The sequence below is a fragment of the Tiliqua scincoides genome, chromosome 2 (genome assembly GCF_035046505.1).
Source record: "Tiliqua scincoides isolate rTilSci1 chromosome 2, rTilSci1.hap2, whole genome shotgun sequence".
NCBI classification, from domain to species: domain Eukaryota; kingdom Metazoa; phylum Chordata; class Lepidosauria; order Squamata; family Scincidae; genus Tiliqua; species Tiliqua scincoides.
Window position 1 is genome coordinate 144,105,526 of NC_089822.1, and position 23,009 is coordinate 144,128,534.

At 42.6% G+C, this 23,009-nt stretch overlaps 1 protein-coding gene across 4 annotated transcripts in view; it reads left to right on the forward strand.

Annotated features, from left to right (window-relative positions):
* The window catches only part of CEP112 (centrosomal protein 112), a 362,246-nt gene that overhangs the window by 312,245 nt on the left and 26,992 nt on the right, over window positions 1-23,009 (forward strand). For 3 of the 4 annotated variants that reach the window (XM_066615054.1, XM_066615053.1, XM_066615055.1), the window contains exon 24: window positions 13,484-13,573. In XM_066615054.1, coding sequence (XP_066471151.1) covers window positions 13,484-13,573 — 90 coding nt within the window. Of the gene's footprint in view, window positions 1-13,483; window positions 13,574-23,009 lie in introns of those variants that run through there. The other variant, XM_066615056.1, reaches the window with a different exon arrangement.

Genomic DNA, 23,009 nt, shown 5'->3' on the forward strand with positions numbered 1-23,009 from the left:
ATGACAAGGGGGGGGGGGGCAGAGTTGTACCTTCCTTCATCCTGTAATGTAGCTCCAGACCAAATCAGGGTTCTTCACAACTGATTTTACAAGGAGGTTGCATTGGAAGCATCAATCCTGGAATTCCAGCATAACGTGCAGTTTGTCCCTTTTGGCATCATCCAAGTGACTTTTTTCCCCATTGTCCCTTCCCACAAACCAAAATTTTCACCTTATGAACAAATAACTCACTTCAGTTTTTGAAACAAGCCCATGGTTGAAATGCCTGAGTTAGAACACTGACAGTTAAAAGAATCAACTGGCACTCAGCCAGATCACAATGGCAAGAAATATCTCTGGAAAGCCTTAAGTTAGGGGAAAGCACAAGCAACTACCAGGTTGAAAAATTTGCTGTCCAGTCCACCAACTGGTTGCTTAGCTTTGGAAGGTGTGCAGAGGAGAACCTGGGAGGGTCAACTGCTGGGGCCCAAGAGGAGGAGAATAAGAAGGCAGGATGAAGGAGCTGTCAGAAGATGAATATGGGAAACAGCAGGGAAAGGGAGAAGGACCACTGAAATTTTAATTTAATTTTAATTTAAATGGAAAAATGCCCAAACACAAATTACTGTATAAGCCTACATCCAAAATGTCCAGCTTAAGGGCACAATCCTAACTGCGCCCTATGCCGGCCCAAGTCCCTTGGGCTGACCTGGGAGGGCCGCAAACATGCCATAAAGCATGTTTGCGCCTTCTTGGGAGGAAGCCAGGGCAACTTTCCAAGAAGCGCTGGCCTGCAGAGGCAGACAGAAGCCTCCGTGCCAGCTTCCCCCCCCAGCTCCTTGCGTCTGCTCGGATGAGCCAATGCAAGGACGAAAGGTAGGTGTGGGGGCGGGGAGGAGGAGGAGGAGGGAGGGAGGTGTTCCTGAGCGGGGGGAGGGAGAGCAATTGGTGGCCCCGGGGGTGGGCAGGCGGGGAGCAGGTGGCGGGGCTGGGATCCTGCAGTTATGCCGGATCCCAACCCCCATCGCCGGGGAGAACGGAGCAGCTTCAAGCCACTCCGCTCTCCTCAGACTTAGGTGGCACAAGTCTGAGGAGACCCATTGTGGCCAGCAGTTTCCCCTTGCCTCTGGCTAAGTCACTGCTGGCCACAATCCGGTGCTGGATACAGCGCAAGACTCCTGGCTTGCCTGTTCCAGCACAAGTTAGGATTGTGCCCTAAGTTTCTAAAGTATGAGTTCACCCACACAATGAAGCAGCATCATAGTAGTCACTGAAAAAATGTGGTAATTTCCATTTTATTTAATTACCCAAATTAGAGCCTGACCCTGAGGTCCTTAGTGTTGGTGGTACGAGCATACCGCTGGTGCTGGGCATCACAAATGTGTCATAAGGCATGTCTGTAGCACCTGGAGAGGAGGGGTCACTGGTGCTGGGTCAGTACCAGTTAGCGCTGAGCATCAGCACTGCTTGGAGGAGCGGCAAGTAGTATCGGGGAGAGAGGAGGCAGGATGGGACTGGTGAAGCTCTGCCCGCTGGATCCTGAACTCTGTGATGGGCCTTCAGTGTCAGGCTGGAAGGCCTGACACAGAGTCTCTCAAGCCTGCACCAGCAAAATAGCCACTGCAGACTTGAGAAGCCCCATTGTAGGGCTTGGGGCTTTCCCCAGGAGAAGGGAATACCTGCATCTGGCGACGCTTTTACGTTTGGGCTGCCTTTACGTTTGGGCTGCCCACTAGTGGGTTTTTTTTTCTATTATGAACACATACCAGCTCCATGAGTCACTGAGAAAAAAAATTTAGAGTCATAGTCAAAGAAAGTTTGACAAACACTGGTGTATACCATACTCAAGTACATGGACCACAAGAAGCAATGCAGAGATAATTAGAGGGCTGTTAATCTCTGCAGTAACCTCCCTGGCAAACTCTAGCCAAAGTTAACCTTTTATTCTCTTTCTGAGAAAAAGGCCAAAGGCTTCCATTGAAATCAAGCGAGCTTCGTTCCATTTTGCAAATGCTTGCATTTTGCAGCCGTCTGTTTTTTTAAACACCAGGATGTAATCCTCGTTTCCTTTTGAAACAGAAGCCTAGGCTACAATTCAGTGCACCATTACTTAAGAATAATACCCATGGAAGGCGATGGGTCTACTTCTGAGTAAACAGGGCTGTAACTATGTGCAGCTGCACTTGCTTACAGCAATTCTTTGTTACTTGTCTCTCTGCTGTGAATTGAATTGCACACTCCCAGTTATGTGTTATAAATTATATGTTCTATGTTGAGCCTCTGGCTTAACACACCAGGCACCTTAAGGAAGGATTTGATTCATGGTTCTCCTGCACTGGTTCCCAACCTTTCTCACTTGCATACCCCTTGGCAGCCCATTTCCATAAATCGTACCCCTCATATTAGCAAAATGTTTCTAATTAATATGAATAATATAAGCCCTCATCTCCTCTATATGAAAACCCAGACTTCATGTTTTCATCACAGTATTTTTTCTTTTTATCTATTTGAAGAAGAGAAGACTCTGCCTTTGCACTGTTTTGCACCAGAAGTGTCCTGGGAAATTCTGAGTGATTGATCACTTTCCGTATAATCTTTCAACTTTTTTACTGTGCTGGTTTTCAATCACTGGTTCATAGATGAATTGATGACCAAAAACTAGCTATTGGTGGGGCTTTCACAGCCAACTAGCTACCTCGCTTCCCATCTTGCTGGCCCTGCAAGGCATTCTGGAGCACTGCATGCCTTTTTCTGTCATTATTGAATTATTTTTCAAGTACCCCTAAAGGTCCTGTTGAGTGTCCCTGGGAGTACATGAGTCCCAGGTTGGGAACCACTGTTCTACTGGTATGCTGTTTATGGTGCACTTACTTATTTACAAAATAAGTAATTTGCAAAAACGTCGTGAAGACTAGAATTAAAAAAGTTAAAGAATAAAAATGCATCTTATGATCTTTTACTATATTTTTAACAAATTACTGTACAGTTCTTAGGTAACAATTACTATAAGGTTATTTTTCAGGATCTGGCCTCGGGTAAAATCAGACAAAACTATAGTCAGACACCCCCCTAAGTTTAAATCCCCCCCAGCTTATCCGAGGGTCACAGAACATTACATGATTTTTGCTCAAAACCTGTCCTCGACTTATCGGTGGGTGTCTGCAGTCAATTCTCCAGTGGTGTACCTGGGGGGGGGGTCTACAGGTATAAGTGACCCTGTGTGTCTGGGGGGATGCCACTGCCACTCCAACTGTGCTGCCCTGAGGATCCCCTATACCCCCTGCACTGTTTCTCCCCTCTTTCCTCTCCCAACTTCTTGCAGAGTTTGGTCACTCTCCCAGTAATCTGCACAGTGCAGTTCTGGTACAAGCGTGCTGAGAGGCATGGCTGACCAGCTAAGCAAACTGGTGCTAATTTGTGCATGTCTCTCGGAATTCAAGGCGAGAAGGGAGAATTTGTTTATTTAAGGCGCTTACACCCTAACTTTCCCCCAACAAAGGGGAACCCAAAGTGGCTAACAATAAAATCATAAGTTTCAATAAAAGTATTGAAAAACAACAATTTATTTGGATTTAATTTCAGTTTGTTGAACCTCCCCCCTCCCCAGGCAGTGCTCCAGGACCTTAACCACCTCCAGGCAGTGCTCCAGGACCTCCACCACCTCCCCAGTATTAGATGGAAAAAAGAGTGAGAGCTACAATTTAGATCACTTTTCAACAGTGAAAAAGCATGCAAATCTTGATTTAAAAAAAAAAATTAAGTTATTTCTTTGCAAGTTTTCTTTTTATGTAGAGGTGATGTGTTGAATAAAAAAGCAGAAATAATTGGAATGGAAAAATAAAATACCACTTTATGAAGAAAAGGTTATATTTACAGCAACTTTCAGTGATCAAGCTATTTTCCTTTTTACAAAACTGGGACAAAACAATTTTGGTTGCTATACCTTGAGTTTTTCCTTGATTGAATTTTTATCCACAGATTTTAGTCTGCTAAATACATTATGAGTGAAAGGGATTTTTGTGAATTAAACTCCAAACATTTACAAGTACTATCATGTCAAGCATGTTCATATGATCATAAGTTTCCCTCCTTTTTCAAATACCAAGCCTAATACTTCCCAGTCATCGCCAACATTCCCTTAGGGCTTTTCCAGTGATGGAATTTTTCCTGGCAGTATATTTGTGCTAGCCTGAATCTAGTGCAAATAGTGTTATAGTCCACAGCACGTATGAGGGGTAGCCTTCCTTGGTGAAGGTATAGTTCTGTGTGTTCCGCTTTGTTTTTTCCCCTGTAAATGGTGAGAGCTTTGTTGCATATTTGGAGTTTGTTTATATACTGAAGTGATACTGTAATATGCCCATGCATACAATCTATCAACTTCTAGTCTGCTTTAAGTTGATTGTGTTCTTTTTGTAAACATATGCTAACTTGAAGTAGGCCATTAAACTGTATGATGGCCTAATATTTGAATCGCTCCTGAGAGCTATTCTTGAGTTGGTAGTTTGCATTGACCTTGTGACTGCATGCGCATGATAACATTTTGTCATCTGCCTAGCTTGCTCAAAGAAGGCCTCTTTGAGTAGAGATGGGCAGCCCAATCCTGAGCTGCCTGGAGCTCCGGGACCTGGTAGCTCCACGGAGAGCTCCCGCCGAATCCTGTGCCTCCCACGCTACCATGGGAGGCTCCTCGGAAGAAGGGAACCTTTTGGTCGCTGCTAAAGTAAAGGCACTCATGTAGGGAAAGCAGCCCTACCCGAGCGCCTTGGATCTTGCGGAGCTGGGCTCCGCTGACCCACCTCTCCCCCTCCCCCGACATGCCTCCCCCACAACCCCAACCACGCCTCCCCCCTCCCCGGAACACCTCCCCCACGCCCCCAACCACGCCCCCATCTCCCATTCCACAGCCTGGCGGTCCAGGAGGCCGCTGAGCCATGGAACCCAAGTGCCCGCCGCGCGCTGCCTTAGCACTGGGCTGGGCTAGCTCCGGCAGGAGCCCGGCGGTAAACCCCGTAAACGAGCCTTATGGCACGTTTGCGACTGAGGTCCACGTCACGGAGCCGCGCCACGGACCTCAGGATCGGGCTCTGAATTCCAAGATGGTTGCAGGCATAGGATCATGTCTGAGAAAGTTGCATGGGTGCACTATTCCAGCCATTTACTTAAGCATGCATTCATAGGAAAAATTCAGAGAGCCACCTTATGGATGCAGAACATCATGTCAAAGCTGCCCTTGCTGCTATCAGGTACAAGTATCAATGTATCAGGTACAAGTATCAAGTACAGGGCATGGTCATTACATTTTGATTTACAAATAAAAGTAGATTTATGAAACATGTCATATATATCAATAAATCAAATGAATGTGCATTTTCCCATAACACTAGAGTACATTCATATTGTTGCAGTAAAGCTTATCTCATTTACATTTTTAAGTGCCTTTCAAAGTATGGGATATCTATGCTGGAAAGCAAAACATTGTTTTTCCTTATTCTCTGGCCAATACAAAGCACTTCCAAGGTCAGGTACAGTGTAGGCTTTCAATAGCAAACATGTTTGCATGTCATTCGAAAACCAATTTAGCTGAAATAAAAAACTGTCACCACAACAAGTCAACCTGCAAAGTCAAGAAAAGGGACTTAATATTGTACCTTATACAGTTTGATTTTGACTCATCGTTTTTCACTTGAGAAAATGACTCATATTTTTATTTATTTGAAATGTTTATATCCTTTCTTTCCTTCCATAAAAATGGGGCAGCCAAAGTGGCTTACAGAGATAAAAAGTAAAAAATTATGACAAAATACAATAAAAGGGAGGCAGAGTACCTAAATACAGTTTGTAATAAAATAAGTAATAGTGAAAGCAATAAAAACAGGACAATTAAAAAATCAGCAGATAATAAAAACATAAAAACTTAGTAACCCAATTTACAGCATTGAGCAGCAGCAGCGGCAAAAAAAATGCTTAAGAGAGGAACAACTGAACAAAAAAGGAACATTTTTAGCCTCTGCCAGAAGGTTAACAGGGAGGGTGCTGACCTTAGCTCAAAAAGGAGGAAGTTCCAAAGTTGAGGAGCCACTAAAGAGAAGACCCTATGCCCAGTTTCCAAACAGTCTTCAGGAGCAGCCCCATGTAAAGCACATTACAGTAGTCAAGTCTTTTTAAGGCATAGACCACTGTGGTTAGGTCCATCTGACTAAAGTATAGTTGCAGCTGGTACACCAACCTAAACTGGGCAAAGGCCACCTCTGCCACATGGCAGAGGTATGAATCCTGGAGGACCACAATATAGAGGGAGTGCAACTTCATTCAGAACCTTTTGGTAGTCCAGTACTTTCATTGTTGGTTTCCAAACCAGCAGAAGTTGTGGCTGCTACAGCCCATGGAAACCTTGTGGGCTAAGCTGGAAGGGAGATCATTCCCTCCTCCCTTATTCAACTACATCTCTATGATGCAGGGCAGATTGGCACCTTCATCCTGGATCAGGCTAGTCCTATTCTTTATTGCTGTGGCATTCCTCAGCAGGACCTTCAGCCTCTAGGGTCACTGCCAGAATCACCAATGTTATGCAGACTGGAAGAAGAGCTGGAAGGAAGGATAGACTGTGTACAACTAACGGCACAATCCTAACCCCTTATGTCAGTGCTTTGCAGCACTGACATAAGGGCAATGCAGCTCTGAGGTAAGGGAACAAACATTCCTTTACTTTGAGAAGGCCACCGTGAGTTACACTCAACTGCAGGATGCAGCACATGTCCCATTGGCACCACTATGCCAGTGCTGGAAAACACTGATATAAGGGGTTAGGATTGCACCCTAACTTCTTTTCCTGAAACAACCAGCCCAACCCCCACTGCCATATCTGCCCTGACTATCACACTAACAATAGTGATGCCTTTTTTCCATCCCAAAACCTCTTGTCTGATGTACACATCTCTCTCTCTAACAGATTTATTTATTTGCAGGTTTGTGTGTCAGATTTATATGATGTTGTTGTTAAAAATATTAACATGAGGGTCTGTTATAATATAAATTACTAGTATAGTAGCGAGCACACACTAGTATAGTAGCGAGTTTTCAGCCACACTAGACGATGTTCCAAAACCACCTTTCAGAGCGTGATACCATAGTCTCTCGAGACTGAAGGTTGCCAACATTAGTTACTAGTATAGTAGCGAGCAGTTGAAATGAGTGCAGTAAACTCTTTTGCTGAATCATGACTTTTGAACCCTAATCCTACATGTAATTTTCAAAAGAGATGTCTCATTATGTTCCATGGAAGAGCTGTCAAATTCTGCTTATTACATTTCAAAGTGTGCCCTGCTTAAAGAGTGGAAGATGTGTGTATTAACTGCGGCAAAGGGCATGTAAATTAGCCTCTGTAGACCAAATCTCTCATGCGCGTATACATGGTTGTTGTGAGAGGAAGTGAGTCTTGTAACTTGCATTGCCTGCAAAATGTGGCATATGGAAATCTGCCTTTTTCTCTTGCTAGTGGTTCTCCCGGCAACAGGTGGTGGGCCAGTGTGGGAAACAGGATGTTGGGTCTAGATGGGCTTTAGGCCTGATCCAGCAGGACTGCTCTTGTGTTCTTATCCATAACGAAATGAAAAAGGGATGGAGCATTCATCCAAAACCATTATTAGTGCTTATTTAAGAAAGTCTCTCTGGTTTCTATTCCCAGAAATGTTGAATATTAGTGAAAGGAAATGTGGATGGCATCATTTTCCATACTGTAACAAAACTTATCCACATGATCAGTATTGCAGTTTTGTCTTTGGGGCAGAATGAATGTGAATCCCAGATTAATTTATATTTTGCAGGTTTGTACTAACATCTGTCCAGAGAGTCACCTTTAACAAGATTTAGACCTTATAGACCACTTCTTTCTTTGGCACATGGAGTTTAAAACAAAAACAAAAAAGCTAGGATGTCACTATGCACATCGTTTGAGAAAGGAAAGCTGTCATTCTAAACTTTCATTCTTATCTTATATTGCAGTTAGTTAGGAGTTCTGGAGGACAATAAGTAATGTCCCAAGTGGTTCACCACTTCATAGCATCTGGTGCTTATTGAACATGTCAGCAATCTTGGCATTTCGTATCATAGGTTCCCCCAGATGTATTCTGCTATAGCATGGCAGGCCATATAATGCAAGTTTATGTAGCTAAAAACCTGACTACACTCCAGACAAATAACCTTATGGAGATGCCCAGATCTGAAGATGGAGGGAAAACCTATGCAAAGGTACAATTTGAATTAAGCCCTTCAATGGAATGTCATTATGGGTAAATACTAATTTCCCCTTTGCGACTTAGGCCCTATTCAGTATAGATACAGTGAATGAAATTCCGAGTTCATACTGTGCAACATGTTAATACTTGGTGTAAAAGGCCTCTATGTGTATCTCCGGAACCAGGAATGTTATGATCCATTCCTCTACAGTTTGTACAGTGAGAGCACTAATCTTGTGAGAGTGAGAGGTCAAGTGCTTCCTGACAATTGATCATAAGGTTCAGGATAATTGAAATGGTTCTCTATGAGCATGTAGTGTTTAGGAAGTAGGACACTGGAGCATATGTTAGAACAAGGGTCTCCAAACTTTTCAGCTAGAGGGCCACATCAAATATCTGGCACAGAGTTGAGGGTTGGAAAAAAATGAATTTTAAATATAAAATTTAAATGACTACATTATAGATGGAACAGATGAATGAATACATGGACTCAAATTTCCAGAATTTCTCCGAACACCAAACACACCACAGAAACAAAGCACACACTCAAATGGACCCCATTCCCCCACCTCCCAAGCAGCTTACTTATATATACAAAAGTAAATACTTCAGAACCAGCACATCATAGGAAATGCGTTCTGAGGGCCGGGGACGTCTCCCCGACCCTCAGAAAGCCTTCTAAGGCCTTCAGAGGGCACAAAAAATTACTTCTACTTTTTTTTTTTGGAAAACCAGGAAGTGATGTTTTTAGACCTTTAGAAGGCATTCTGAAGGCCGGGGAGGCTGGACACCCTCCAGATGTGACCAGAACACAGTTCTGGTTGTGTTCAGTTGAGTGGACCAGAGGCTCTCAGAGGCTGGCTGTGGGCTGGATAGAAGGTCGCTATGGGCCACTTCTGGCCCCTGGGCCAGAGTTTGGAGATCCCTGTGTTAGAAGATCTAGTTACTTTTCTTAGGTTGAGGGAAGCTATGCCAGTTGATGGATTTACTGATGAGGGACTAGGACAAGACCTTCCATACCCACCCCCATGTTGTTTCTTTTTCCTTTGCCCATATTAACCTGTGGGGAGGATTCTTTTAACAAATTGGGATAGGGTCTGAGGAGAGTGGGATCTTGGGTAAGCTTGTTTTCAGTAAAGTATATAGCGGATAATGTTTTACTGCCAATGCAAAATGCTGCTTCACTTAGGATACTGGGTATGTTCCAGTTTTTAAACTGTACATTTTTTAAACTGTACATTTTAACAGTTTGCACAAAAGTTATTCTGTCATTTTTTTAAAAATCAGAGGAGTTTCAGAGGATTGTCAAACCAGAGGATTGACAATTGTGATGTTTTTCCTAGAGCTTATTTCAATGTCTATTACCAGAGTGATTGTGCACGAACATTCTTGTCTGATCAGAATTATTCATTCTGCAAGTTACAATAAGAATGTTCAGAAAAGTCTTTCTGAATCATTAAAATGCACTTTTTTCCACTGCTACTTGCCACAGCTTTACTTGTAATTCTACTTTTGGCACATCCACTGAAAAGTCTTCCAGCTTCACAAAAGAAGTTGAGTCATTCCATGGAACATATAATGATAGACACTGAAGAGGTTCATAACTGCAGAACAAATTCCAAGCTTCAAAGCAGAAGTCTCTGCACCTCACCCCCTAAGGATTAATCCACATAATCCAAACTATACAATACACCACTGAATTTTTTTTAAAAGTATACCGTGCCAAAATGATATAATTTTGAAACACTAGGTAGTCAGAAATGGGTTGCTGCTTCCTTTACTTCTGGTCCCATTGGCCTATGGAGAGAGTTGAAGGTAGAGGAACTACTACATGAGCTGAGCTGCATCTTCCACCTCCTTATCAGTGGACTTCCTCCCAAAGGCTGCTACAATGACACAGTACCCTGTAAAAGAAAACCAGTTGACCAGCAGAAGTGGAAGAAGTCCAACTGAAAGACTTCATTAGTAGTTCCTTCCCATCTTCCTACCCTCTCAGAACAGGAGGGGGACGAGCTGCCACTGCCACAGGGCAAGCAGTGGGGTGGGGAGACCCAGCACAAACCAATCAAAAGCTGGGGTGAACTGATGGGAGGATTTGCTGCACTTAGAGATTTGAACACATGAAGCTAGTGCAGGTATGAGCTTTATAAGGTTTATTGCCCTATGGTATAAAGCAGGGCTTTTCAAACTGGGGTGTCATGACGCCCCAGCCTGTGGGCCCTGGCCTCTGCCCCCTTAAGGGACGGGGGCAGCCTGGAGGCAGGGAGGAGGCAGTGGCGCGATCCCCAGGAGTAAATGTAAACGCAAATGTAAACCCCACAGCAGTAAATGTAAACGCGGAGCGATTGCACCCCACCTCCGCTAAAGCAGAAGTGGAGCGCAATCGTTCCGCTTTCACTTTCACTGCTGCAGTGAGCCTGCCAAAGGTTCACACCGGGCTCCCCACACCCTGGGGAGGCTGCAGGAGGCTTGGGTAAGCGCACCCAAGCCCCTGCAGCCCCTTGAGCGGCGCAATCCTGGGGATCACGCCACTGCCTCCTCCCTGCCTCCAGGCTGCCCCCATCCCTTAAGGGGGCAGAGACCAGGGCCCACAGGCTGGGGCGTCATGATACCCCAGTTTGAAAAGCCCTGCTTTATACCATAGGGCAATAAACCTTATAAAGCTCATACCTGCACTAGCTTCATGTGTTCAAATCTCTAAGGTGCAGCAAATCCTCCCATCAGTTCATCCCATCCTCCCATCAGTTCATCAGTAAGCGCACCTAAGCCCCTGCAGCCCCCTGAGCAGTGCGATCCTGGGGATCGCACCGCTGCCTTCCACCTGCCCCTGCTGCCTCCCCCCTGCCCCTGCAAGCACTTACAGTGGCTCAAACTCTCCATGAGAGTTTGAAAACCACTGGTATAAAGGGATAGAAACTGTAAATCTCTTTCTCTTTCTTTCCTTCCCCATTCCAGGCCCCTTCTTTGGAACTCTAGCTCTTTGAATAACCTTCGACTGTTCTAGCCTTCCAAACTCTATAAACAGTTCAACTTTTTTTTTTTTAATTGAAGAATCCCAATCCAATTAAATTCAATTGAAAGCAGTGGCGCTTAAGTTAACTGTGACTAACTTGTCCTACTGATTTTAGTGAGACTCAAGAGCAACTAAAGCCCAAATTCTACTCCACTTTCCAGCACTGGCATAGCTGTGCGAATGAGACGTGTGCTGCGTCCTGCAGTTGGGGGGCACTCACTGAGGCCTCCTCAAAGTAAGGGAATGTTTGTTTCCTTACCTAGGAGTTGCATTGCCCTTATGTCAGTGCTGCAAAGTGGGTTAGGATTACGCCCTAATTTAACTAATCAGGATAATAGTCCAAATGGCATACATGATACAATTAGTTTCTTGAATCACTTGGCGGGGAGGGAGAGATGCAAAGCACTGAGGGTAACTGCAGAAGTTCAAACATACTTGTATACTTCAATTATTTTTGTAGTATGATATTTACAAGGAATTGTATGGATATGTGAATTTGAAAAAACCTAGCATTTCAGGTAAGCATGATGCAGCAACAAGAATTTATCCTCATTATGCCACATAGGGAGAAGGCTATATTATTATTATTATTATTATTATTATTATTATTATATAGAACTAAGGGGGGAAAAGAAAATACATATCACACTTCCTTTTTAAGTGCCCTAATCTAGGTTTCTTTAGCAAGAAGTATTATGTTGCAACACATGCTTTATGGTGGACTTCCATTTTAACACACTGTGTGTATATAATATATAATAACTGAACTGGGAAGATCTGACGCTCTCTTTTAGTGTTGATTAAAGTTTTTGGCATCAAGATATGTTAAAGCTTTACTGCCTTAATACTTTTAAGTTAACTCTTGGCATAACTTCAAAACAATTATGCAAGATCTATCACAAGTGCTCCTCTTATCTTATCTGAATAGCTATTTTATTCTGTAAATGATTTAAGCCTACACTATTCCGTTATTGTCTAACAGAGATAGAATGGGGTTCTGTTAAATCTTTGTACTGCAAGTTCTTTTCATTGCTTCTGGTTTACGTAACGTTTTTTGCTCATTGGGAAGGAGTTAGTGAACCCTAAGCTCTAACATGAATTACCATCTTGTGTTTCCTGGTTTGTCAATTATATATGTCCTTCGGAGAGATGGGGTGACATCCCCATGACATTCAGAGGTGTAAGTCAAATTGAAAAGCAATATGCAGTTTTAATTGCAAATTGAACACTGCCCATTCCTGTCATTAACCTCTCAATCACTTGTTAGGGCATTTTTCATTCTTACACTGAAAATGTCACTTTTCAAATGGGTAAGAGGAGCCCACTGCTATGTTTATGCTCATATGGCTGTTCTAGGTGTGGCCCCTGATTGAGAGTCAAACCTAGAACAGTGACTTCTACAGAGATGCAACACAACAATCTTAAAGGGGAGGACAATTCTGTAGTGTGTCTGTATCAGGTGTGATAGAATATTCCAGATTTACCACCCACCCACCTTGAGCTGATAGAAAGGAGGCCAGGCCAGGGCATGAAATCATACAGAGAGATAGTGGGAAGGCTCTGCTATGAGAGGGCACCTTAGGATCAGAGGAGCCTTGAATTATTGTCTCATGATATGCTAGCAGTTGTCTTGCAGCACACTACTGTGCTCTAACATACTATTTGGGAATGAGTGGTTTACAGAGTATAATAGCTATCAATGCTGCTCTAGAAAGGAAATTAGCTACTCTAGCTAGGCATGTGCCTAAACATGGCATATGTACTCCTGGATGTGCTTCTTTTTCACTGAAAACAGTAATGGAGAACCCAATCCTAATCAAGACTGTGGTGCATGAGAAAGGGAAGTTAGCTCTCTCTCCATATGCCATTTTTTCCTTTGGAAATCTCTTCCACAAAGCAGCTATTTGTTCCTAAAATAGCTATTTGCAGGAACAAGCTGTGGGAGGGAGGGGGAATTTCAGTGGTAAAACAACATGAGGAGAAAAAGGGAACCTCCCCATGGTCCCAATCAGAGTTTGACCCCACAGCTGTTTTCATTGAGAAATCAGGTACTTATTTTTAATAGTGCATTTAGGTACACAGTTTGTCTTGTAGAGGGAAGACTCACGGAGTCTCCTTGTTTCAAGCTCTCCGACATGGTTGGTAACTGTGGTGGAGGAATTTACAACATCTATTTATTGTGCTACCAACTCATTCTATGTGGTTTCATTCTGATCATGGGAATGTTCACATCTGCTTTGTACTGGAATTGTTTCAGGGTTTGGAACAGGAGATTGAGAAGTATTGTAATCAGGTTCGTTCTGCCGAAAAGAAGCTGCAACACAGAGATCTGGAGGCACAGGAGCAGGTATAGTGTTATTTCCTGATGTATTTCTGGTCTTGGTCAAGGAGATTATATATATTTCAAACTAAGTTTTTGCTTGAAGACATAACCACAATTTTTACTGAATTTGGAGTGTGCTTTATATTTTTGTTTTTGTTAATAAAAAAGAATTAAACTGTCTGTACCCTGTGGGCAAATTCTTATCCAATGCTGCCTCTCTCAGCTTGACATTTCAGCTATTTTAGCTGTTAAATTATACGTTTATTTTTTTAATGCCAGTACTGTTTGCAATATGTGTTTCCAGGTATTTATTCAGGTAAGTAATCTAGTAACTCCGCCCCCCCCCCCAAAAAAAACCCCACTATGGCTTGGATCCAGACTTGCACAAGCAGAACAAACCTGGACAAGAGGACTTTCCCTCCCCTTCTTCCCTACTGCAGTCCCCTGCATCCCTTGAAAACCCTTTCTTGAAGGTTAAGGGAACTCTCCAGACTGGCATGGAATGTGGCACAGGGATTGCAGTGGAAGGGAGAAATTAGTAGAAATGGGGCAAAGGCAGCTGGTCCAGTAGAGACAAAATATTGCTGTACAATTTATGTTCTTGGCCTCTTGACATTTTAACATTTGAATGGTTGTAGATATAAACCATCATGTAATGAGTGTTTCAAATACTGAAGTATGAGTTTGAAGGTATCTCAACAGGTACTTGTAGGTTAAACAATTAGTAGGCTAACAAATGTTGGAAAAGTGAAGCAGTTAGTAGTTATTAAAAAGTTTGTTTAGCTGAGGACTTGAGGTTTCAGTTGCAAGCACACTTACCTTAGAAAATGTTCCATTAAACTGAGTGGGACATACATTTGAGTACCCATGCATGTGCTGTATAAGGCAGACAGTAATGAGCAAGCCAAGAGAAAGAGACCTGTACTTAGATCTCTGGTATTCAGCTGTAGATCACTGGCTTGTTATAAGGATTAAGAAGTTTCTCACTTTACCAACCCCCTCAAAGCTTTCCAGACCTTGATTTGATGCCAAAGTATTTGCTACTCTCATCTGTCTTTGTACAGTAATTGTGCAAGAATAGTTGTCATCAAACAATCTCAGCGATTCTTTCCATGGCTGTTCAGAGATGCTTTTAAAAGAAGAAAACTGTCTGAGGAGAGGTTCACTGTTTGAAAACATGTTCAGTTCCTGGTTGGTTCTATCTTTTGACATTTAACACACTTTTTCTTGTACTCCATGTAGTCCTTTATCATTGTGCTGTAATGTGCAGTGACAGAGCCAGCATAGTGTAGTACTTGTGGATAAATGTGTGAGACTGCAGAGGGGGATAAGCATGTCTGTTGACAACACAAGGAGTGTGCTTTCAGGGTACAGTTGCCTGTTTCCTGCATAAGCACATACCCTTAACAGTCAGCAAGACAACTTTTGCAAATGTATAGTCCTTAATTATTCCTCTTTTTTTCCCCGTATCGCTCACCTTACTGTATTATAGCACTGTGCCAGATGTTTGCTATTTTCAAATGAGGAGAGGAAGAATGAATATAGTGATATTGAAATTACTCTTCTGCCACATGGTGAGGATGATTTCTGCCTACCCACTTTAGTTTCTGAGAGCTAAGTCACATGTGTGTGTAAACCACTAAAAAAAAAATACATTGCCACCCTTACCCATCAATGACGCACAGCTAAACCCTCAACTCTACATGCAGCAAAATGAATCAGGGAAAAACAGCAGAGCCCTGTGATAGAACAGACTGTGCCACTGCAGGTGGGGGATTATATTCTGAATGCTCCCTTATGGGAAAAAACCAAACACTTTCAAATCTCCCTGCAGCACAGCACACCTATTCTAGCCTAGGCTCTGCCCCTCTAAAATGCTGGCTTTTTACTTGCAAGTAATTTTTTCCAAGGAAGTAGTCAAAAACAAGATCCCCCCCCCCCCCCCGCAGAATGAAATGGTTCAGTTTGTTCACCTCAGAATTGTTCATTCTGCTACCTGTATAGATCAATCCTCTGTGTATGAGTTGACGACACTGCATACAAAGTGGTGGTGATGAATGTGTATAGCACCATCCATGCACATAGTTCTCAACAAAGAATTTGGGGTCCCTGCCCTAATCTTACGGTCCAGAAAATAGACATGGCAGTCAATCAGGAAAGGAGAAAGAAATTGAGGTTGGGATTAAGAGCCAATGAAGATGCAGTTATTTCAGTTACAGTAGGGCATGACAGTTGGGGTGTATGGGGGACAAAGGGGTAGTGCCAAAGGTGGGTTGAGAGAAGTGTCATTGTGCAGCTGTTCTGGGAAGCAGATGTGGCAAGAGGGGGGGAAATGGAGTTGTTTGAAGGAGCAGGAGGGATGGGTGAGGGTGATGAAGCCAGTCAAACCAAGGTCATAGGCAGGGAAGTATTGGGTTATAACAGTAGAGAGCTGAAGTGGGAGATAGGCCATGGTGATAGGTCATGGCGAGTTTTGAAGGTCTGCAACAGAAGCTTGTACAGGCTCCAGGAATGAACAGGAAACCAGTGCAGGCACTTAAAAAATGGTGTCATGTGGCTGCAGCAACGAGAGAGGTGAATTCTTTTGGCCACAGAACACTGGGTAGAGCTGAATAGACCAAGGTGAGAAAACAGACAACCAGAGAGAAGACCATGCTATGATGTTGTATTTGAGTGGCTTGGAGAGAAAATCGTGTGGGATTCTTGATGCAGTCTTTGTCAGTGATAGGCTGGCTAAGCTATAAATATCCCAAGTAGGAAGTATTTCAGAACAAGTGTTTAAGATAAGCAAGTGTTTGTGTAACCAGACTAAATTAATAAGCACTTCACTTTCTCTAGTATTTATCTAGTAAATATCTAGTAAATATTTTTTTTCTCACCTGTAGACTAACCGATCCCAACAGTAGAACCGCATGCATGAATTTAAAGCTGTGTCAATGTCACTCTGAACAATCTCATTCAGAATTGCAAGTCTCTAATTCATTCATATACAGATCAATTCCAGTACATTAGTCAATTATTTGCCCAAATGTTCACACGCGTTGCTACAGCTCTCCTAAGACTTTGAACAAGCGAGACTGAACACAGTCTCTTCTGTTGGATGGGGTGTGGGGTGAGGAGGAAGGATCTAAAAGAATTTGATGCAGGTATTTCCCTATGGCAGCTAATCCCTTCGTTTTAGTCACTTTTCAAAAGACTGTAGTGGTGAAACGGCTGCCTTTTCATTGTTGATCCTTAGCCAGATTAGCTGCAAACATACCAGATCTGAGAAGGGCAGTAATAGTAACCAGTTTCAGATCAGCTGATTAAGCTGCTACGATCATCAAGGCACTTCCTTGGAACTTTTGTCCTACTTGCATCAAATATTATTGTCTAGATTCATGCTTTATAAAGGTTCAAAATTTGCCTTGGCACATTTACAAAAGGCAGTTTCCTGGGCTTTTACAAGTCTGCTTCTAGACAAGAAAAAAATGCAGGTTTCAACGGCTGCTGTTTTTCATTAAAAGGAAAAGTCTTGTGTTTTGATTCTATAACAACAACAAACAAATGAATGAGACATGAAAAAAATTGTCGTGTTTTTAATTAAAAACTCAAGACTGTTTCTCATTATTTCTTGTTGGGTGGTATCTTCGTTCTCCACATTTGCCTTGTTTTTAGATGAGGCATCTTTCTAACTCTGTGTTCATGTTTGACAAATTCACTAAGGGCAAGCTACACGTTACACTGCAGCTGCAGCTCTGTTGGCCCCTTCTTAATTGCAAAGCAGATCCAAAACACTACTGAGGTAAATGCAGCTGCAGGGAAAAGGAGGCTTGCAGGTGATGGGGTCAAGAACTCCATTTGCTCCAGTCCTTTCTCTGATACAGGGGACTTTGCAGGGATAAGGGGCTTCTATGGTTGCGTACAGCTGCAGTGTAATGTGTAGCCTCTCAGATTAATAAACCTCTGCTAGGACTTCATCTGAGCTGAATACAAAACATTAGCTTTTCATCATCAAGAGGGTATATCAAATATCAAGAAAAATGCATTTTTTATTTAACAAAGAAAATCTTACCTTTTATTACTCCTTTCTTAATTTCACATGCATCCCCAGGTTAGCAAGCATCTGCCTTCTCTAAACTTTGATGCAATCTAAAATGCAGGAAACAAAGCCTTAAGTTACTACCTCAGGGTTTCTGCTTTGAAAGGATAAAACTCTCTTGCCAATTGCTCCTGGTATTCATTGCTTCCTAGATATTTTGAACCATTGAGAATCCTATTTTATTAAATCTGGAAAGCAAAGCATGACATCTCTCATCAAATGAAAGCACCAATATCAGTTTATTACTCCATTTTTGTTGCTTCAACAGAGCTATAGTCTGTCATCTTTGGGATTGGTCTTCATTTAAGGGGCAATCCACAACTGATGTTCCAGATTTGCTACATACCAGGAACAATATATTTATTTGACTGTGCCAACACACTGTGTTCACTTGTAGCCATTCCCTAGACCAGAGTTTCTCAAACTGTGGGTCACAACGTGATTGTGGGTGGGTCGCAAAGCTGAAACTGACAAGCTGATAGCAAACAGGTAAAATACATTGAACCCTATGGAAAGTGAAACTGAGCGATATCGCACGTTTATCCGTGAATAGATTGTTGTGCCTAGGTACATTGCAAATGGCAGGCTGAGAGGAATCCAGAAAGGTCCCAATCCAATGAATGCAGCCCCCCCCAAAGAAAGTCCCTCCCAAGCCCTATGTATTGTGCCCTATGGAAAGCGAAACTAAGCCACATGGTCATGTTTACTCATGTGTAAGCAACTGTGTCTTGGGTCCTGTGGAAGGTCAGGTGAAGGGGAATGCAAGGATACCAGAATAGTTCCAATCCTATGCACGTCGAGCTCAACAAGTGCTCCAGACGGCAGCCCCCCATAGTACAGTAAAAAGAGGCTTGAACTGGTAAGACTTTTTTTTTCTTTTTTAGTTTTGTAAAGCTAGTTGGCTCCTGATGGTATGTGATTTTGAAAAGAGGGTTCCAATGCTAATAGGTTTGGAACCACTGCTTGATTGGAAAGGGTTGTTGTCTTTTACAGATTCCTCCCCTCCTCCCTACAGTACTCATTTCCTCTCCTCATCATTCTGGGTTTTTAATGCTGTTTAGAGGAAGCTTTGAATCTCAGTCCAGCCCAAACAAAAAACATGTTGGATTTAAAATTGATTTTGTCCCAAATCACACTGAACTGGCTTAAGTATAAGAACTTAAATTGAACTAGGCATTGAGTAGGGCTGAAAATCTTATGATGTCTTTGGGGGGGGGGGTTGAGGTTTTTGCAGGCAGGCTACAGAGAGAATTCACTTGGTTTAACAGGGCTGACTTCATCACATCTCCCCTTATTTAATTATTTGTTTTACTTTAATTTTTTCTAATTATTCATTTTAATTTAATTATTTATAGCCTGCCTTTTCTAGGGAACATGGCACAATTTCACTGCTTGTCATGGGCAATTTCAGTGCTTGCTGCATTCTCAGGAAAGCACTTCCTGCTTGATGATGTCACTTTGGACCATGACATCATTTCCAGGTTAATGACAGCACTTCTGGTGGGTCCAGATTGTCATTCTAAAAAGTGGGTCCCAGTGCTAAAAGTTTGAGAACCACTGCCATAGACATATATAAAGTAGTGGATTGTCATGGTCAACTCTGTATAAAACTTTGCTTGAATCTAATTTGCTGCCTGACAGAAAGTTCACATCATGGATGGGTTGCCTCTGCAAGGGGTGTACTGGTTTATACATGTTCAGGAGTACATGCTGCTCTCTACAATCCCTAACTCTGCCTTATTCTATAGTTCCATATGGCAGAAAATTCCCGTTTTAAGCCCAATCTAGGCATGGACATATTTACGGTTCTCATTAACCCCTATTTCTGTTACAAACCCTATTTCCACTATTTCTTATCCAAGAAAACTCCATTTATAGATTGTTTTGCTGTAGATCCAAGCTTTCTGCTCCCTAATTCTGACATATAAGGGGGACCACCTGTAATCATATTTAGTACTTAAGAAATGGAAAGGCAGCATACAAAAATTCAAAAAATACAATATTTATAAGTGATCAAACTCTTCACTCATGTTATCTCGATAATCCTTACAACAGGCCTGTAAAAAAAAGTTTGGTAGTTTTATTCCCATATTGTTGACTGAGGCTAACAGAGAATAGTGGCTTGTCTAGAGTGTTATCTAGATATTGATGATGTACACATCAGAGCATCTTGTCAGTGAAATGAGGACATTAGAGAGAGTGATCACTTGCAAGACCTTTTCTGTTCTTCTATTCAAATGGAAAGATAAATGTTTCCATTAAGTGAGTTCTCAAACTAACTGAAAAGTGTCTAAGAGACCAGCAGAGGTAGATGCTAGCAACAAAGAGGTTAATGTGAAGGCTTAACCTTGGTAATCAGGCACTGTCCCAGAAAGGTACAAAGGTGAGCACATAGCTGCCACAGCAAAAAAACAGATTGTTAAAATGATTTGAGCAGCTGGAAACAGGAAGTGGAAAGAGAGGATAAGGGAGATAGAAAAGGCATGTAAACAAAGTTGAAAGGAACTAAGTAAACTTGGTTAAAAGGAAGAGAGTGGAGTTTTGATAAGAGTATTAAGCACTTGTGCCAATGTTCCAGCACTGATGAGTTATGCTGCAATTTCAGTTATTTATATTTTCCCACTAGGGAAGGACACACATACAGCTTTTCTTTTTATGGAGCACAATAAATCACCTAGAAACAACTAAATGAATTGGCTCATCTCACAGACACAGGGACAGAATTGTTTGTACCAGGTTAGGATTGGGGCTTCCCAAAGTTGAGCTATCCAGGAAAGGAAAGATTAGATGAGCCAGACAGGAAAAATGCAAAAATGAGCAACATTACAGAAGAGTTTCCCATTCAATCAAATTCAGTCTGGTGAGCTAGTGCTGAATTTCTCACATTGTGGGGCAGATGGCACGCTTGCACCATCAAAGCTAGCGCAAGTCTTCTATTACTACTACCAGTGCCACTACTGCCATATCTGCAGAGTTGATCTCTGTAGTGGCTGCCTCTGCTGTTACTTCAGTACAGTAGCAAAAATCCCCAGAAGTGCAGGTAACTCGAAAACGCTAGTATCTCTCCTTGCCTGTGCACCCATCAGAAGCATCCATCCTGCAGTGCGGGCTGCAAATAGCATGCAAATAGCTACGACCACAAATCTCTCAGAAAAAACATTTCTTCTGAGTTGCTGAAATGTTTTGAAGTTGAGGGGGAAGCATTCTTGTCCAGGATTGTGACAGGTGATGAAACCTGGATTCACCATTTTGAGCCCGAAACAAAACGAGTCGATGGAATGGCGTCATCCTCAATCTCCACAGAAGAAAAAATTCAAAGCAACTGCTTCCGCCGGTAAGGTCATGATCACTGTGTTTTGGGACTGTGAGGGCGTCATACTCATTGATGTGATGCCAAGAGGCAGCACCATTAATTCTAAAGCTTATGTGAAGACATTAACCAAACTCAAGAAGCGCTTCCAGCGACTTCGGCGCCATAACAACCCAGGTGAATGTTTGATTCAACATGATAACGCTCGGCCTCACACAAGTTTGAGGACTTCGGAACACATCACTAAACAGGGTTGGACTGTGTTACCCCATCCACCCTACAGCCCTGACCTAGCTCCCTCAGACTTCCACTTGTTTGGGCCATTAAAGGATGCCATTTGCGGAAGACATTTGGAGGATGACGAAGAGGTGATTCGCACAGTGCAGAAATGGCTTCGTGACCAGAACAAGGAGTGGTACCGACAGGGCATACATGCCCTTGTGTCTCGCTGGAGGAAGGCCATAGAACTGGATGGCGATTACATGGAAAAATAGGGAGTGTAGAAGAAACATCATTCTTTCTTGTGTGTAAGTTTCATTGTGTTCAATAAATAATTGTTGAAGGAAAAAAATGTGGTGCATTACTTTCTGGGCGACCCTCGTATTTCCACTGTTGTCCATGTGTACCATTCCAGTGAGCAAACGGGCCAACCCAGGGAAAAGTAACTCACATATTTGTACTCCAGAGGTCAGATATGTGTTGGATTATTGTCAAGCATGCTTTCTTTTCTTTTATTCGCAGAGTTCTGCAAATGTATGCCAGACCCCCTGGTGAATGGGTACAGCTATCTTTCGTCTTTCGTCAACAGCTATCATCTTTGTTTAAAGTGATAGTTTTCCACAGTGCTTCTTATAGGACGTGAATTTACCCTTTTTTAGCTTCATCAGATAATCAGTTTCATCCCATCCTCGGTGAAGTGGACTCCACTCCCTGTTATCTGTTATCTGTGCCTGAGTAATTTCTCAGCTGGATTACTGTTATATGATCTACTTGGGGATGATAGTGAGTTTGGAAATTTCAGTTCATGCAAAATTCTCTTGCCTGCCTTCTGAATGGGGTCAGGTTAAAGGTAGCATGTTAAGTCTGCTATTTAAGTTTAGTGCCCATCAGTTAGCATCTGGTCCAATGTAATGTTATTACTGTAGAGCCCTAAATGACCTCAACTCAGCATATATTTTGGAGCACCTTCTCCCATAGGAAATTTTCTAGGATTTATAGGTGAGGCCTTGGACCAAGTAACCTCTTTTGTTGAGCATAGATCTTTGGATGCTTAAGATCAGGTCTTTTTGGTGGTGTTGCACCTGGGGAAGATGCTTGCCAGTGAGGCCATTAAGGCTAGTTTTTTTTTTTTTTAAAGCCTCCCAGGTACTTGATCACTGCTACTCTAGTCCTTTTAAAAAAGAATAACAAATTGTCCTGGTATTTGCTCTTGGCTTTTTGAATATGAAGATTTTAATTTAAGTTGCTAATTGCATGAGTGCATTTTAATGGCTTTTTAACTGTGTACTCTGCTTTGGGCAGAGTACTTTGGAAAGGCAAGCAATAAAACCTAAATAAGGATAACACCACTTTTTGTGTGTGTGCACAGGCTCCTTGAAAATAGAGTACACAAGGTGGAGCCAGCCACTCCTTTCCAAAGGAACAAGGTGCTGCACGAGGCATCTAAACCAGGGGTGTCAAACTCATTTTATACAGAGGGCCGAAGTCAGTATTCAGGGCGCCTGCTGAAGGCTGGTAGTGATGTCATTAAGCAGAAAGTGACATCATTAAGTAGCTGATGGCCAGAAATCAGCACTTTGTTCTCACAAAAAAACTCATTAACTGCAAATGACAGAAGAGAAAATACCAAATCTTGATCATATTTCAAGATATGGGGGTCCCCAATTTTCATGTAGGCTGCTTTTCAGCAATAACACCTCAGCACTACTCAGCAGCTGAGAGCCTGATAAAAAGTTTCCGAGGGACGCATCCGGCCCCCGGGCCTTATGTTTAACACCCCTGATCTAAGCCATGCAACATGTGTTCTGCCTTAGTTGTAGCATCCCCGGATGCACTGCCTGCCCTTGCAA